The 16039-nt window shown below is 52.2% G+C and overlaps 1 protein-coding gene across 15 annotated transcripts in view; it reads left to right on the top strand.

The window, feature by feature from the left end:
• The window catches only part of smarce1 (SWI/SNF related, matrix associated, actin dependent regulator of chromatin, subfamily e, member 1), a 163689-nt gene that overhangs the window by 75933 nt on the left and 71717 nt on the right, over positions 1–16039 (top strand). Inside the window, exon 1 of one of the 15 annotated variants that reach the window (XM_059957852.1) lies at positions 11286–11303. The exons of the other annotated variants lie outside the window; for them this stretch is intronic. Within the exon in view, the coding sequence (XP_059813835.1) occupies positions 11301–11303 (3 nt within the window). The 5' untranslated portion in view covers positions 11286–11300. Of the gene's footprint in view, positions 1–11285; positions 11304–16039 lie in introns of those variants that run through there. 15 annotated transcript variants of the gene reach the window in all.

The following is a 16039-nucleotide window of genomic DNA, read 5'->3' as shown; positions in this document are numbered from 1 at the left end:
CTGGTAGAGGCCGATATGTTAAAAGCTTTTAGGAGACGTTTAGGTCGGCATATGGATTTGAGGAAAATGGAAGGATATGGACGTTGTGCAGGCAGAGGGCATTGGTTTAGTTGTCCATTGGATGACTGATTTGATTGTTTTGGCACAACGTTGTGGACAGAAGGGCTGTACTGGCCCTTGGTCTGTAGTGTTGATGTTCTAATATCAAACCTGAGCAGTGTCGCACAGCTTCAGGCCCATTCGTGGTCAGCATGGACTGGTGCCTGCCCAATTTCCTGCATTTGGCCCAAATTCCTCTCATTCCTGGCCCTCTAAATGCCCCTCCAAGTGCCCCTTCAGTGATTTTATTATGCATGTCTTGACCGCCTCTTCTGGCATCTCGTCCCAGATACTCCCTGGCCTCTACGTAGAAAGGGTTGCCCCTCAGGTCTTTTCCCCTCTCACTCCCTATCTTGCTCTGTATGTTTCGACTCCCCTTCCCTGGCCAAAAAGCTGTTGATTGTCCGCCTTATCTCAGTCTCTCACAACTTAAAACATTTCTATCAGGTGTTCCCTCATTCCCCTACGTTCCAAGTAACGGAGATCAAACACAAGAGATTCTGCCAGAAGTCTTGTACAGCGCACACAGAGGGCCGGAGGAACTTGGCAGGTTGGGCAGCATCTGTGGAAATGAATAAAGAGTCGATGTTTCTGGCTGAAACCCTTCGTCAGCACGGGGAAGGAAGGGGAAGACAGAATAAAAAAGTGGTGGGAGGGGAAGGAGGACGAACTGGAAGGAGATAGGTGAAGCCAGGTCGGTGGGGAAGGGTAAAGGGCTGGAGAGGAGGGAATCTGATAGGAGAGAAGAGTGGACCGTGGGAGGAAGGGGAGGAGGAAGGACACCAGGGGGAGGTGATGGGTGGGAAAGGTAAAGGGCTGGAGAGGAAGGAATCTGACAGGAGAGGAGAGTGGACTGTGGGGAGAAAGGGGAGGAGGAGGGGACACCAGGGGGAGGTGATGGGTGGGAAAGGTAAAGGGCTGGAGAGGAAGGAATCTGACAGGAGAGGAGAGTGGACCATAGGAGAAAGGGAAGGAGGAGGGACACCAGGGGGATGTGATGGTGGGAAAGGTAACGGGCTGGAGAGGAAGGAATCTGACAGGAGAGGAGAGTGGACTGTGGGAGGAAGGGGAGGAGGAGGGACACCAGGGGGGGGGTGATGGGTGGGAAAGGGTAAAGGGCTGGAGAGGAAGGAATCTGACAGGAGAGGAGAGTGGACCGTGGGAGGAAGGGGAGGAGGAGGGACACCAGGGGAGGTGATGGGTGGGAAAGGTAAAGGGCTGGAGAGGAAGGAATCTGATAGGAGAGGAGAGTGGACTGTGGGAGGAAGGGGGAGGAGGAGGGACACCAGGGGGAGGTGATGGGTGGGAAAGGTAAAGGGCTGGAGAGGAAGGAATCTGACAGGAGAGGAGAGTGGACCGTGGGAGGAAGGGGAGGAGGAGGGACACCAGGGGGAGGTGATGGGTGGGAAAGGTAAAGGGCTGGAGAGGAAGGAATCTGATAGGAGAGGAGAGTGGACTGTGGGAGGAAGGGGAGGAGGAGGGACACCAGGGGGAGGTGATGGGTGGGAAAGGTAAAGGGCTGGAGAGGAAGGAATCTGATAGGAGAGGAGAGTGGACTGTGGGAGGAAGGGGAGGAGGAGGGACACCAGGGGGAGGTGATGGGTGGGAAAGGTAAAGGGCTGGAGAGGAAGGAATCTGACAGGAGAGGAGAGTGGACTGTGGGGAGAAAGGGGAGGAGGAGGGACACCAGGGGGAGGTGATGGGTGGGGAAAGGTAAAGGGCTGGAGAGGAAGGAATCTGATAGGAGAGGAGAGTGGACCGTGGGAGAAAGGGGAGGAGGAGTGTTGCCAGAGAGAGGCGATATGCAGGTGAGGAGAAGTAGTAAGAGGCTGGAGTGGGGAATTTAAAAAAACAGAAGGGGAGGAGAAATTTTTAAAAAAGGAAATAAATTACCAGAAGGAGAAATTGCTTCTTGTTCAACTAAAGACCCAACCAGTTCCCCTCCACCACCACCACCCTCCTCATCTGGCAGAACCTTTCCTCCCCCTTAACAACTTCTCCTTTGGCTCTTCCCACTTTCTCCAGACTGAGGGGTACAGACGCATGTTGACCCCAACGACGTCTGTCTTTTCGTTGGTGACGTGGAGCGGTCCATGTTCACAGACCTTCCCTGGTAATGGATCCCAACTCTTTCTGTGCTGTGTTGGTGCCGTTCCACACAGCCATGCTCAGCTCGTCAGCTTCTTCTCCAACTTCCACCCTACCCTTACCTTCACTTGGTCCGTTTCTGACACCCCTCTCGCCATTCTCAATCTCTCTGTCCCCATCTCTGGAAACAAACTGTCCACTGACATCTTTTCTAAACCTACCAATACCCACAGCTATATTGACAATACCTCTTCCCACCCAGTCTCCTGTAAAAATACCATTCCCTTTTCTCAGTTCCTTCGCCTCTGCCGCGTCTCTTTCCAGGATGAGGATTTCCTTTCCAGGGCAGTGGTTTCCCTTTCTCCATCACTGATGCTACCTTCACCCGCATCTCCTCCGTTTCCCGGATACCTGCACTCATGCCAACTTCCAGCCACCTTAACAGGGATAGAGTCCCTCTTGCCCTCACCACCCACCCCCTAAACCTCCACATCCACAAGTTCTGCCATCTCCAATGGGGTCTTACCACCACGCACTTCTCTACTTCCTTCTCGACTCTCCACTCTCCGCAGTGATGGCTCCCCCCCCCCGATTCCCTCGTCCTTCCGTCCCTCCTCACTGATCTCTCCACCCCCCCCCCCCCCCACCGGCACCTCCCTCACCTCCATTCAGGGCCCCAGACAGACTTCACCCGCCAATCTTTTTGAGGCTGTCTGGTGCTCCCAGTGCAGCATCCTTTACGTTGGTGAGACCTGACCGAAACCGGCAGACTGCTCTGCCGAGTACCTCCGCTCCGTCCACCAAAGGCGGAGCGTTCTGGTGGCCAGTGATTTCAACCGATTCCCATTCTCGTTCCAACGTGTCGGTCCACGATCGGCTTCACTGAGCAACACCTCAATTCCTCCTTCCGGTCATTTGTTTTTCTTCTTTCTTCTATTCCTCATCTCCCCTGGTGGTGTTCATCCTTCTCTCCTATCAGAATCCCTTATCCAGCCCTTTACCGTTCTTCGCCCATCACCTTCTAGCTATCCTTCCCCTTTTATTCCGGCTTCCTCCCCCTTTCATTTCCAGTCCAGTCCAGACAAAGACCGAGCCCGGTCGACCTCGCCTTCAAGCTCAGGGCCTTCAGTTCGGACAGAATCCTTCCCAGGTGAGCCACACCTCTCCAGCAATAGGATGACCAACATGGAACGCGTTATTCCAAGTGACACACGCACAAGATACAGGAGGAACTCAGCAGGAAATGAATAAACAGGCAGCCAATGTTTCGGGCCGGGACCCTTCTTTAGAACTGGAAGGAAGGTGATGGGTGAAACCAGGCAAGTGGGAACGGTAAAGGAATCTGACAGGAGAGGAGAGTGGACTGTGGGAGAATGGGGAGGGGGGGGGGGGGAACCAGGGGGAAGTGAGAGGCAGGTGGGAAGAGGTAAAAGGCCAAAGAGAGTAACAGGAGGAGGGGGAAAAAAGAGTATTCTGAATACAGCCTGGCCACCAGCAACATAACGTCTAGCTCCTTTTCTCAATGACCTGTGCGTTAAAATACCTTTCTCACCACCCCGTCTACCTGCAAGATTGCTTTGAATAAATGAGGTACTTGTGCTTCCCAGGTCCTGCTGCTCCATAACACTCTCCAGCGCACCACCATTCACGGTATAAATCCTACGCCTGGTTTGACTTTGCAAAATGCGTCACCTCATGCTTGTCAGTGTTGAAACCCTTCTGCCCGTTTCCCTAACTGACCAAGATGCCTCTGTAATCTGTGCAGTTCTTCACTGTTAACTCCACCGAGGCCCTCCCTCCCTCAGTCAGGGTCGGCCACGGATGCTGTGTTCCCCTAGCCTCCTACGTGACACGCGAGCCAGGGCATTACGGTACGGAGAGCAGGCTGCTGCCCCTGCCGCAGGCTCCCCCTCTCCACGCATCTGACGAGCCCAAAGGAGCGGTTTGGTACCAGAGGCGTCATGGGAGTTGCCAGTCAAGAGCGGAGCTCAACGCGGGACTGCCCTAGCGACTTCTGCTCTGGGCTTACCCTTGTGGTTTACTCTGAAAGACTCCTTCCCCGATGAGCCGGGTACAGCAGCGGAGGTTTGAGATCAGAGTTTGTCCAGCTATAAACGAAACCATCTAACCTTCTGTTATCCGCAAACTTACTGACAAACCAGTCCATCCAAATTATGGATATAAATTATGAGTATCAAGGGCCCCGCACACCGACTGCTGTCTCCAGCCTCCATTCTGAGAGACTGTCTTTCGACCTCTGACCCGGATTACAGTGGATGGAGAGAAGTGTATCAGTTGCATTGACTGTGGGCGGATCAATCATCACTTGTCATTAGATCATAAGACACAGGAACAGCACTTGGCCATTCAGCCCATCAAGTCTTAGCCTTTGCAAACAGGCTGATTTACTATCCCTCTCAACCCCATTCTCCTGCCTTCTCCCCTTAACCTTTGACGCCCTGACTGATCAAGAGCCTATCGACCTCCACGTTAAATATACCCAGTGACTTGGCCTCCACAGTCGTCTGTGGCAATGAATTCCACAGATTCACCACCCTCTGGCTAAAGAAATTCCTCCTCATAGAGATGAAGCAACATCCTTGTATTCTGAGGTTGTGCCCCCTGGTCAGACTCCCCCACTACAGGAAACATCCTCTCCACATCCACTCTGTCTGTGTCCTCTGGTCCTAGACTCCCCCACTACAGGAAACATCCTCTCCACATCCACTCTATCTGTGTCCTCTGGTCCTAGACTCCCCCAGTATAGGAAACATCCTCTCCACATCCACTCTATCTGTGTCCTCTGGTCCTAGACTCCCCCACTATAGGAAACATCCTCTCCACATCCACTCTATCTGTGTCCTCTGGTCCTAGACTCCCTTACAATAGGAAACATCCTCTCCACATCCACTCCATCTGTGTCCTCTGGTTCCAGACTCTCCCACTATAGGAAACATCCTCTCCACATCCACTCTCTCCGTGTCCTCTGGTCCTAGACCCCCCCCCCAGTATAGGAAACATCCTCTCCACATCCACTCTATCTGTGCCCTCTAGTCCTAGACTCCCCCACTATAGGAAACATCCTCTCCACATCCACTCTATCTGTGTCCTCTGGTCCTAGACTCCCCCAGTATAGGAAACATCCTCTCCACATCCACTCTATCTGTGCCCTCTAGTCCTAGACACCCCCACTATAGGAAATAAACCTCTTTATGTCCACTCTCTCCTGGCTCTTCAATATTCAATAGGTTTCAATGAGACCACCCCCATACCCCCCACCACCACATTCTTCTAAACTCCAGCGAGCACAGACCCAGAGCCATCAAACGTTCCTCACATGTTAACCCTTTTGTTCCCGGGATCATCTTTGTGAACCTTCTCTGGACCCTCTCCAATGCCAGCACATAGATAGGTGGCCCCCAAACTGCTCGCAATGCTAAAACTTGTTCCATAATTCAAATTGAATTTTTTTTCAGTCTATTAAACGGACTTTTATGGAGCAAGCCACTGATCTGAGAAAGATTTAAGGCACTTAATGAGCTCAGTATGGAGATGAACGTTTTGACCTCAGTTATTTAATATTGTAACTTTGCCACGAGCAGGTAGGATGCGGGCCAGATTAGCTCCTTGTCCATGAGGGCTAATATGTCTGAAGGGTTCTCCGTGAACTGGGGCATCGGGGTAAGTGAGACGCTCGGGGCTTTCCTGAGTTTGGAGTTTCAGAGTTCAATTCTGGCACATTCTCCTCGTGAACCATGCGGGTTTCCTCCGGGTGCTCCGGTTCCTCCCCCCATCCCACGGTCCAAATTCGTACCGGTTAGTAGCAGGCCGTGAAGACGGGGAGAAATCTGCAGATGCTAGAAATCCAGAGCAGCAGGCACACAAAAGGCTGGAGGAGCTCAGCAGCCCAGGCAGCACCGATGGACACGAATAGATGGTCGACGTTTCGGGCCAAGGTCCCTCTTCAGTGCTGGTTTAGTCGGTTAATTGGTCATTGCAAATTATCCTGCGATGAAGCTAGTGTCGAATAGATGTCCACGGCCACCAAGATGGTCCTCCTCATTGAGTTGACTATCCCATGGGAGGAAGGAATTGAATTGAATTGAATGATCTTTATTGTCATTATACACAGGTACAATGAAACTCTGTCTGGCTTCCTCTCAGGCAATCAAACTAAGCGGTAGATAAAAACAAGACAGTAATAGAAAAACAGTATTAAATAGATAAGTAGCAGAAAATAACGCAGCAGCTCCAGAATGTCACAGTAATGCACGAAGTGCCGTTTGTGCAAGTGTTTGAGTCCTTGTGTGTGCTCACAGATTCAGTCACTGTTCTGTGGGAGTGGTGTGATGGAGGCCACAGCTCTGGGGTAGAAGCTGTTCCTCCGTCTATTTGTTCTGGCTTTCAGTGTCCTGAACCTTTTGCTGGAGGGCAGCGGGTCAGACAGGGAGTGGCCGGGGTGTGTGGTGTCTCTGGTTATGCTGATTGCTTTCCCCCTGGGTCTGCTGGAATAGACGGCGTCCAGTCCTGGGAGCTCCATCCTGACAATTCGTCGGGCCGCCCTCACCACGCGATGCGGGTCTCGTCGCTCAGCGGCTGTGCGGCTCAGCGGTGGCGCTGTCGGTCAGGATGGTTTCAATCGCACTTCTGTAGAAGTTAAGCAGCAGCTTTTGTGGGAGTTTGGCCTGTTTCAGCTTTCTGAGAAAGAGGCGTCTTTGTTGTTCCGTTTTCTTTACAAGCAGCGAGGTGTTGGTGGAGAGGAGGCTGCCCACAGTACTCAGACCTGGCAGCTGAATGCAAGGACATCTACCCTGTGGGTGGTGTTGGCACGTCGATGACGGACTTACTCCGTGATGTGGCAGTGACTAGAGGGAGGCTCGGGAGGGTGGCCGGGGAGTCGGCTGGAGAGGCAGTAAAGGGCAGCTTGTGCCTGTGGCCGAGGAGGAAGGACAGAATTGAGGGACTGACTGACCCCACTGGGAGCTGCAAGGTGGCGGCAGGGAGACGTTGGACCTGCTATGAGCTAGTGTCATATTCACTGAATGTTTCGAAGTAAAGCTGGATACTTTTTTTAATTCAGTGATATCGTGCAGTACCTGTCACTAAGTTCCATTTGCAATGCTGAGAGTTGGTTGTCACAAGGGCGGGAACGGCTGCTGCATGTTCTGGTGTTTAGGTGTTTCAAAACGGGCGTGGAGGGTAGTAAAATTTAAAGTAAATTCATCATCAGCGTACATACAACCCTGAGATTCTTTTTCCTGTGGGCATTCTCAACAAGTCGATAGAATAATAACCATAAAAGAGTCAATGAAAAACTACCTGGTTTGGGTCTTCAACCAGCATGCAGAGGACAGCTAACTCTGTGAATGCAAGAAGAAAGAAATCATAATAAAAAAATAAATAAGCAATGAATATTGAGAACATCAGAGGACGAGTCCTTGAAATGTTGATTGTGGGAATATTTCAGAGATGGGGCAAGTGAAATTGAGAGAAGTTATCCCCTTTGGTTCAAGAGCCTGATGGTTGAGGGGTAATAACTGTTTCTGAACTTTGTAGTGTGAATAACTGTTCCTGAACCTGGTGGTGTGGGTCCTGAGGCTCCTGTACCTCCTTCCTGATGGTTGAGGGGTAAAAACTGTTCCTGAACCTGGTGGTGTGGGTCCTGAGGCTCCTGTACCTCCTTCCTGATGGTTGAGGGGTAATAACTGTTCATGAACCTCCTTCCTGATGGCAGCTACAATAGAGAGCATGTCCTGGGGAGTGGGAAGTTGGGGGGTGTGGACCCTAATGATGGTTGCTGCTTTCCTGCAACAGAATAGAGGGACGTAGCATCATAATCGTGGATAGTACCACAGCTGCAGAAAGGGAGGGCGTTGTGGAGAGATTTTAACTGAGTCGGTGTGGGTGGAAGTCAGTGGAAAGAAGCAAGCACTCTATTGAGAGTGTTCTAGACCAGCCCAATAGCAATAGATTGGGAGACAGGGTTTTGGAAGAGTACAAATAACTGGGTTGTAGTCTTGGGGTGACTTCATCTTCCCCGCTATAGATGGGCAGCACCTTGTGAGGTGTGTCCAGGAAGGGTTCCTGACTCAATGTGTAGACTGACCAACTCGGGAGGGAGAGGGGGAGAGAGAGAGAGACCTCATACTAGTTCGGGTGCTAGGCTCGTGAACCAGGTCAGTGGTCAGATCTCCTTTCAGTGGGTGGGCATTTCGGAGACGGTGACCACAGGTCACGATGTTTATGGATTTTAGTAAGGCGCTCGGCGTTGTCCATGGTAAGTCCCCTCAAAGTCGGGGCCAATACTGTTCCACAAGTGGGAAACTAGAAGCACAGGGGAAGGTTTCTTACTGCTTGTTATGCCGTTGGCATTTAGGGCATCAATAAAGAACCCCCAGCTCTGGCTGTGTCCCTAATCATGTCAGTAGCTTCCTCTCAGTTTTCACTGCTGTCAGTCATGCAAGTCCCTGGTGGAGACTCAGGAATGCTGTCACACACAGATGTAGAGGGATTCTTCATTGCTCTTTCCATGACAATGTTGTTTGACCAGTCAGGGTTGTTGGTTCTGAGCTGGACCCCCCCGAACCTGGAGGGCCGGTGGACCGCTCTCAGTCTGGCCTCTGCCCCTTGACCCGTTTGGCACGGGTGACCCGACCAAGAGCCAAAGCACAAAGCCCTGACACCAGCCAGCGGAGCTCTCCGGGTCATCGAGACACGTGAGCCTCCGAGCCCTACGACGAGGAAAGGGTGAACCTGCGTGAGGACTTGTTAATCTGGTGAAATCGCTTCAGTACTGAGAGCAGAATGGTTTTTTAAATTTCATCTTATTACAGTCTTTTTTTTTTAAAAAGCAATGAGAGCAAACCTTCCCTCAGTCTGTAAATGTGGTTACAGACGTAGATTTATAGACGCGCTGCTCGTTTATGAGGTGTCAAAGGGAGCGACCGTGCAAAGAAAACATTAAATAAAAAAAGATGTGAGCGGATTTAGTCCAAATTTTAATCCGGCCTCCTAATAAACGCCGATTCCTGGCTAATCCTAAATCGCAATAGATCGTCTCAGCGTTCTGATTTTGACCTTATTGCATTCCGGGCATCAGGGTAGTGTAGCGGTTGGCACGGCGCTATCACAGCTCAGGGCGTTGGGGTCCAGAGTTCATCTCCGGTGCCGTCTGTAAGGAGTTTGAACGTCCTACCCGTGAGTGAGTCCTCATTCCAAACACCTACCTAATCGGTCCTTGTAAGTCGTCCCGCGATTGGGCTAGGGTTAAACCGTGGGTTGCTGGGCGGTGCGAATCGAAGGGCCTGTTCCACGTTGTATCTCAAAAATTTTTAAGAAATGGAATGCAGATCATCAGACATTACAGCCCAGGCCCTTCAGTCCACGACGTTGTAACCGACTCCAAGATCAACCTAACCCTTCCCTCCCACGTAACCCTCTGGGTTTTTTTTAATCATCGAAGTGCCCACCTTAGAGTCACCTGCCTCTATCATTCGTGAAGTGTTAAACTCTGGCTGCTGCTTCCTGTATCGCATCTGTTCGGTGTTTAAGCGTCAGAGAGTCGGCGCCGTTTGGGGTGCACACTGAGAGCAGTGCAGGTAGTCTCCCTCCACTTCGGCTCAGTCAAACTCCCACGTCCAGGAACCGAACTCCGAGACAGTTAGGGAGTAGCGCGATGATTGCATAAAAGCAATCGATCTCAATTCAAGCTGTCCTCAATACCTCGTTGTGGTAGCTGTTCACTTAACAGCTCTCAGTGCAGGTATCCTGCTTCATTCAAGTCTATTTATTTATAAACTTATCCATTTATTCAGCACTACAGCGCGGGAGAGGTTCTTACTGCTCTTCGAGCCGTCCCCAGCAGCCCCAGTTTGACCTGAGTCACGGGGGGCCAGTTTACAGTGACCAGTTAACCTACTAACTGACGCACCTTTGGGCCGTGGGAGGAGACCCGAGCACCCGGAGGAAACCCACTTTTTCCACGAGGAGGATGTGGGATCCTTAGAGGGGATGCCGGGATTTGAACCCCAAACTCGGACTCCCTGAGGCACCGTGGCGCCCCGCTAATCACCTGGCTTCCGTGGTGCCTCTTCAATCTTAGAGTCACAGTTCACCCGCTTTAAATGTTTTTAAACTGCTTTTAAATAAAGCAAAGGTACCGGTAATCCTCTGCTGATTACAGCCTGTGAGCTGTGCTCACAATTTGCTTTCGTTCAGTGCTTGCCATGTTTTGAGGCGTGTAATAGCAGGACCGTCAACCGGAATCCGACACGACTTATCAGATTGGGTGCTTAACCCTTAGCAGACCAGGGAAGGTGGCCGGAACTGTCAAGGCCCCAAGCCGGCTGAAGGCGTGGTCGCGATTGGGGGAGTGATTTAATTTGGGAATGATCAGGCAGCGAGATTTTGAGGCTGGTGGGATTAGAAATGTCAGAAAATCTGCAGGTGCCGGAGGAACTCAGCAGGCCAGGCACCATCTGTGGAAAGGGGTAAACGGTCGGCGTTTTGGGCCCAGATGCCTCATTGGGACTGTGGGAGACAGATGAGAAGTCAGAGAAGGAAGGCGGGGTGAGAGGTGAAACCGGGAGAGGGGGAAGGGTGAAGTAAAGAGCTGGGAAGTCGATTGATGCAAGCGATAAAGGGGGGGAATCTGACGGGAGAGGGCAGAAGGCAACGGAAGGGGAGGAGCGCCAGAGGGAGGTGAGGGAGGGGAATGGGGAGTGGTCAAAGGGGGTGGGGGGGGGGGACAATTACCGTAAGTTGGAGAAATCGATGTTCGTTCCATCAGGCTGGAGGCTACCCGGGTGGAGCACGAGTTGTTGCTCCTCCAACCTGAGTGTGGCCTCATCCTGGCTGCAGAGGAGGCCGTGTGTTGGCATGTTGGAATGGGAGCGGGATGTCGGATTGAAGCGGGCGGGTACCGCGGTCCCGCTTTTTCTGGCGGACGGCGCCTGGCGAAGCGGCCTCCTCATCTACGTCGGGGCTCGCCGATGTACAAGAGGCCAAACCGGGAGCACCGGACGCAGTTTCCCGAGACCTATTGAGAAGGTTGGAGAGTTTGCTCTGCCAGTGTTCAGCGATGGGCCCATCAGCTTTGGGTTCAGCAGGAGCCCATGGTAGGTGAAAACTGCTGAGACAGTTTCTGAAGCTGAGTCTGTGGTTTGTGAAAACTGCCGGGGAGGCCGTTGGAAAGGTGGGAGCGGGGCTGCTGGTGTGCATTTTGCTGAGAGTTTCAGGGGCATTGGAGTTGGGGCATGCTGCTTTCAGTGATACAGTCACTTGTAGGGGCCTGATATTCCTGGGGTGCCTTTGGATCTCAGCACCATTTTTACTTTAGCTGAGCTTGTCAGATTCTCAGACCATAAGACGTAGGGGCAGAACTGAGCCGTTCCTTCATAGCTGACTTACTATCCCTTTCATCCCCCTTCTCCCCGTAACCTTCAAATCCCTCTCACCTTCAAATCCCTCTCAATCAAGAACCTGTCAACCTCCACTTTAACTGGCTTGGCCTCCGCTGCTGTCCGTGGCCATGAATCCCACCACTCCCTGTCTGAAGAAATTTCTCCACATCTGTTCTAAATGGATGCTCCCCTGTTCTGAGTCTGCCCTCTGGTCCTTGGCTCTCCCACGATTGGAGGCATCCTCTCCCAGCCCACTCTTGTCTGGGCCTTTCAGCGTTTGATATCACTCAGTGAGATCGACAATTTGCAAAATGCCAGCTTTAAAAGTTCCTAACCCACCCTGCCACTTCCTCCCCTGTAATGTTAAAAAAAAATATCAAAAAGAACAGGGGTCTCAGAACAGAATCTCACCTTCATCCTCCCTCACCCCTCCCCGAGACAAATAATGTCCGTAATGCGCAATTAAATGTATTCACTACCCTCATTTGTCGCTAAACAGCCGCTGTATCCTGTCGTCTGTACTCCCAAGGTCTCTGGTAGCCGGGTAATAGCAGACATTAATGTTCACTGAGTGGCAGGTAGTGCTTCACTGTCCTTTATGGTCGAGCTGTGCAAACCTGAAGGTTGAATCCTGTCCCTGATGGAAACTTGAAGAGTTGCCAATTACAGAAACCCTTCATTCAGTTGGCCAGACAAGCCAACTGAAACCCAAATGAGTTCAGTGTGGACAGTTTCAGTGAAACTGGAGAGATCCCGATGTGGTTAAAATCCAATGTGCAGCAGGAAATACTTGCCAACAGCTTGCAAATGCATGAGGACGATTGCATTTGACTGACAAATGGAGGTTATGGAAAAACCGTGCGGCAAGTCTGTCCCAGAGAAGTATGTTCATTGAGACCGAGACTTCAATTGTTTACGGATGCGGTGACTGAAATTAGTTTGGGAACTCCAGCTGTTGTGAGGTAATGAGGCCCACTGTTGCTCAGGGTCGACCACGGACGTTGGCGTCCCAGCCGGCTGCGTGGTATGCAAGCCAGGGCAGTACGACATGGAGTAGGTTAGGGTCCCCACCCCTCCACGCAGCTGATGGACCCAAGGGAACGGCAGAGACCGATACAGTTTGGCGTCAGTGACGTTGCAAGGGTTACCAGTCAGCATAGGACTGTGTTAGGGACTCCAGCTCCGGATTTTTCCCTCGAGGTTCACTCCCGAAGCCTCCTCCGTGTGTGGGTACAGCGGGAGGTTTGAGATCAGAGTTTTCCCTCCTCCCAGACGAGCTGCCGACCCCGGCTGACGAGCCCCCTCTGCCCGGAGCGACTGGTTTTAAGGCGCCAGTGACCCGCCTTTGCCCTCTTCTCCTGTCAGTAGAAACGGCTCCGACGGGCTTAGTAGCTAAACCACACGTGAAGGCCAGGTGAGGACCAGGATCGGAAATTGGTTGTCAGAAGCTGTTTCAGCTGCAAGTCACTTGGAGCCCCGGATATAACTACTGTAATAGGTGGTGTGAGCTTGTCTCCATCACCAGCCCCCGGCTAAAACTACTGTAATAGGTGGTGTGAGCTTGTCTCCATCACCATCCCCCGGCTATCACTACTGTAATAGGCCGTGTGAGCTTGTCCCCATCACCAGCCCACGGCTATAACTACTGTAATAGGTGGTGTGAGCTTGTCTCCGTCACCAGCCCCCGGCTATCACTACTGTAATAGGTGGTGTGAGCTTGTCCCCATCACCAGCCCCCGGCTATAACTACTGTAATAGGTGGTGTGAGCTTGTCTCCGTCACCAGCCCCCGGCTATAACTACTGTAATAGGTGGTGTGAGCTTGTCTCCGTCACCAGCCCCCGGCTATAACTACTGTAATAGGTGGTGTGAGCTTGTCCCCGTCACCAGCCCCCGGCTATCACTACTGTAACAGGTGGTGGGAGCTTGTCTCCATCACCAGCGCCCGGCTATAACTACTGTAATAGGTGGTGTGAGCTTGTCTCCATCACCAGCCCCCGGCTGTCACTACTGTAATAGGTGGTGTGAGCTTGTCTCCATTACCAGCCCCCGGCTATAACTACTGTAATAGGTGGTGTGAGCTTGTCTTCATCACCAGCCCCCGGCTATAACTACTGTAATAGGTGGTGTGAGCTTGTCTCCATCACCAGCCCCTGGCTATCACTACTGTAATAGGTGGTGTGAGCTTGTCTCCATCACCAGCCCCCGGCTATAACTACTGTAATAGGTGGTGTGAGCTTGTCTCCATCACCAGCCCCCGGCTATAACTACTGTAATAGGTGGTGTGAGCTTGTCCCCATCACCAGCCCCCGGCTATAACTACTGTAATAGGTGGTGTGAGCTTGTCCCCATCACCAGCCCCCGGCTATAACTACTGTAATAGGTGGTGTGAGCTTGTCTCCATCACCAGCCCCCGGCTATAACTACCGTAATAGGTGGTGTGAGCTTGTCTCCATCACCAGCCCCCGGCTATCACTACTGTAATAGGTGGTGTGAGCTTGTCCCCATCACCAGCCCCCGGCTATAACTACTGTAATAGGTGATGTGAGCTTGTCTTCATCACCAGCCCCCGGCTAACACTACTGTAATAGGTGGTGTGAGCTTGTCTCCATCACCAGCCCCTGGCTATCTCTACTGTAATAGGTGGTGTGAGCTTGTCTCCGTCACCAGCCCCCGGCTATAACTACTGTAATAGGTGGTGTGAGCTTGTCTCCGTCACCAGCCCCCGGCTATACCTACTGTAATAGGTGGTGTGAGCTTGTCCCCATCACCAGCCCCCGGCTATAACTACTGTAATACGTGGTGTGAGCTTGTCTCCATCACCAGCCCCCGGCTATAACTACTGTAATAGGTGGTGTGAGCTTGTCTCCGTCACCAGCCCCCGGCTATACCTACTGTAATAGGTGGTGTGAGCTTGTCCCCATTACCAGCCCCCGGCTATAACTACTGTAATAGGTGGTGTGAGCTTGTCCCCATTACCAGCCCCCGGCTATAACTACTGTAATAGGTGGTGTGAGCTTGTCTCCATCACCAGCCCCCGGCTATAACTACTGTAATAGGTGGTGTGAGCTTGTCTCCGTCACCAGCCCCCGGCTATACCTACTGTAATAGGTGGTGTGAGCTTGTCCCCATCACCAGCCCCCGGCTATAACTACTGTAATACGTGGTGTGAGCTTGTCTCCGTCACCAGCCCCCGGCTATAACTACTGTATTAGGTGGTGTGAGCTTGTCCCCATCACCAGCCCCCGGCTATAACTACTGTAATAGGTGGTGTGAGCTTGTCCCCATCACCAGCCCCCGGCTATAACTACTGTAATACGTGGTGTGAGCTTGTCTCCGTCACCAGCCCCCGGCTATAACTACTGTAATAGGTGGTGTGAGCTTGTCCCCATCACCAGCCCCCGGCTATAACTACTGTAATACGTGGTGTGAGCTTGTCTCCGTCACCAGCCCCCGGCTATAACTACTGTAATAGGTGGTGTGAGCTTGTCTCCATCACCAGCCCCCGGCTATAACAACTGTAATAGGTGGTGTGAGCTTGTCTCCATCACCAGCCCCCGGCTATAACTACTGTAATAGGTGGTGTGAGCTTGTCTCCGTCACCAGCCCCCGGCTATACCTACTGTAATAGGTGGTGTGAGCTTGTCTCCATCACCAGCCCCCGGCTATAACTACTGTAATAGGTGGTGTGAGCTTGTCCCCATCACCAGCCCCGGCTATAACTACTGTAATAGGTGGTGTGAGCTTGTCCCCATCACCAGCCCCGGCTATCACTACTGTAATAGGTGGTGTGAGCTTGTCTCCATCACCAGCCCCCGGCTATAACTACTGTAATAGGTGGTGTGAGCTTGTCTCCATCACCAGCCCCCGGCTATCACTACTGTAATAGGTGGTGTGAGCTTGTCCCCATCACCAGCCCCCGGCTATCACTACTGTAATAGGTGGTGTGAGCTTGTCTCCATCACCAGCCCCCGGCTATAACTACTGTAATAGGTGGTGTGAGCTTGTCTCCATCACCAGCCCCCGGCTATAACTACTGTAATAGGTGGTGTGAGCTTGTCTCCATCACCAGCCCCCGGCTATCACTACTGTAATAGATGGAGTGAGCTTGTCCCCATCACCAGCCCCCGGCTATCACTACTGTAATAGGTGGTGTGAGCTTGTCTCCATCACCAGCCCCCGGCTATCACTACTGTAATAGGTGGTGTGAGCTTGTCCCCATCACCAGCCCCCGGCTATAACTACTGTAATAGGTGGTGTGACCTTGTCCCCATTACCAGCCCCCGGCTATAACTACTGTAATAGGTGGTGTGAGCTTGTCTCCATCACCAGCCCCCGGCTATCACTACTGTAATAGGTGGTGTGAGCTTGTCCCCATCACCAGCCCCCGGCTATAACTACTGTAATAGGTGGTGTGACCTTGTCCCCATTACCAGCCCCCGGCTATAACTA

The sequence above is a fragment of the Hypanus sabinus genome (assembly GCF_030144855.1).
Source record: "Hypanus sabinus isolate sHypSab1 chromosome X1 unlocalized genomic scaffold, sHypSab1.hap1 SUPER_X1_unloc_7, whole genome shotgun sequence".
Lineage (NCBI taxonomy): Eukaryota > Metazoa > Chordata > Chondrichthyes > Myliobatiformes > Dasyatidae > Hypanus > Hypanus sabinus.
This window is presented reverse-complemented; position numbering and strand designations above follow the sequence as displayed.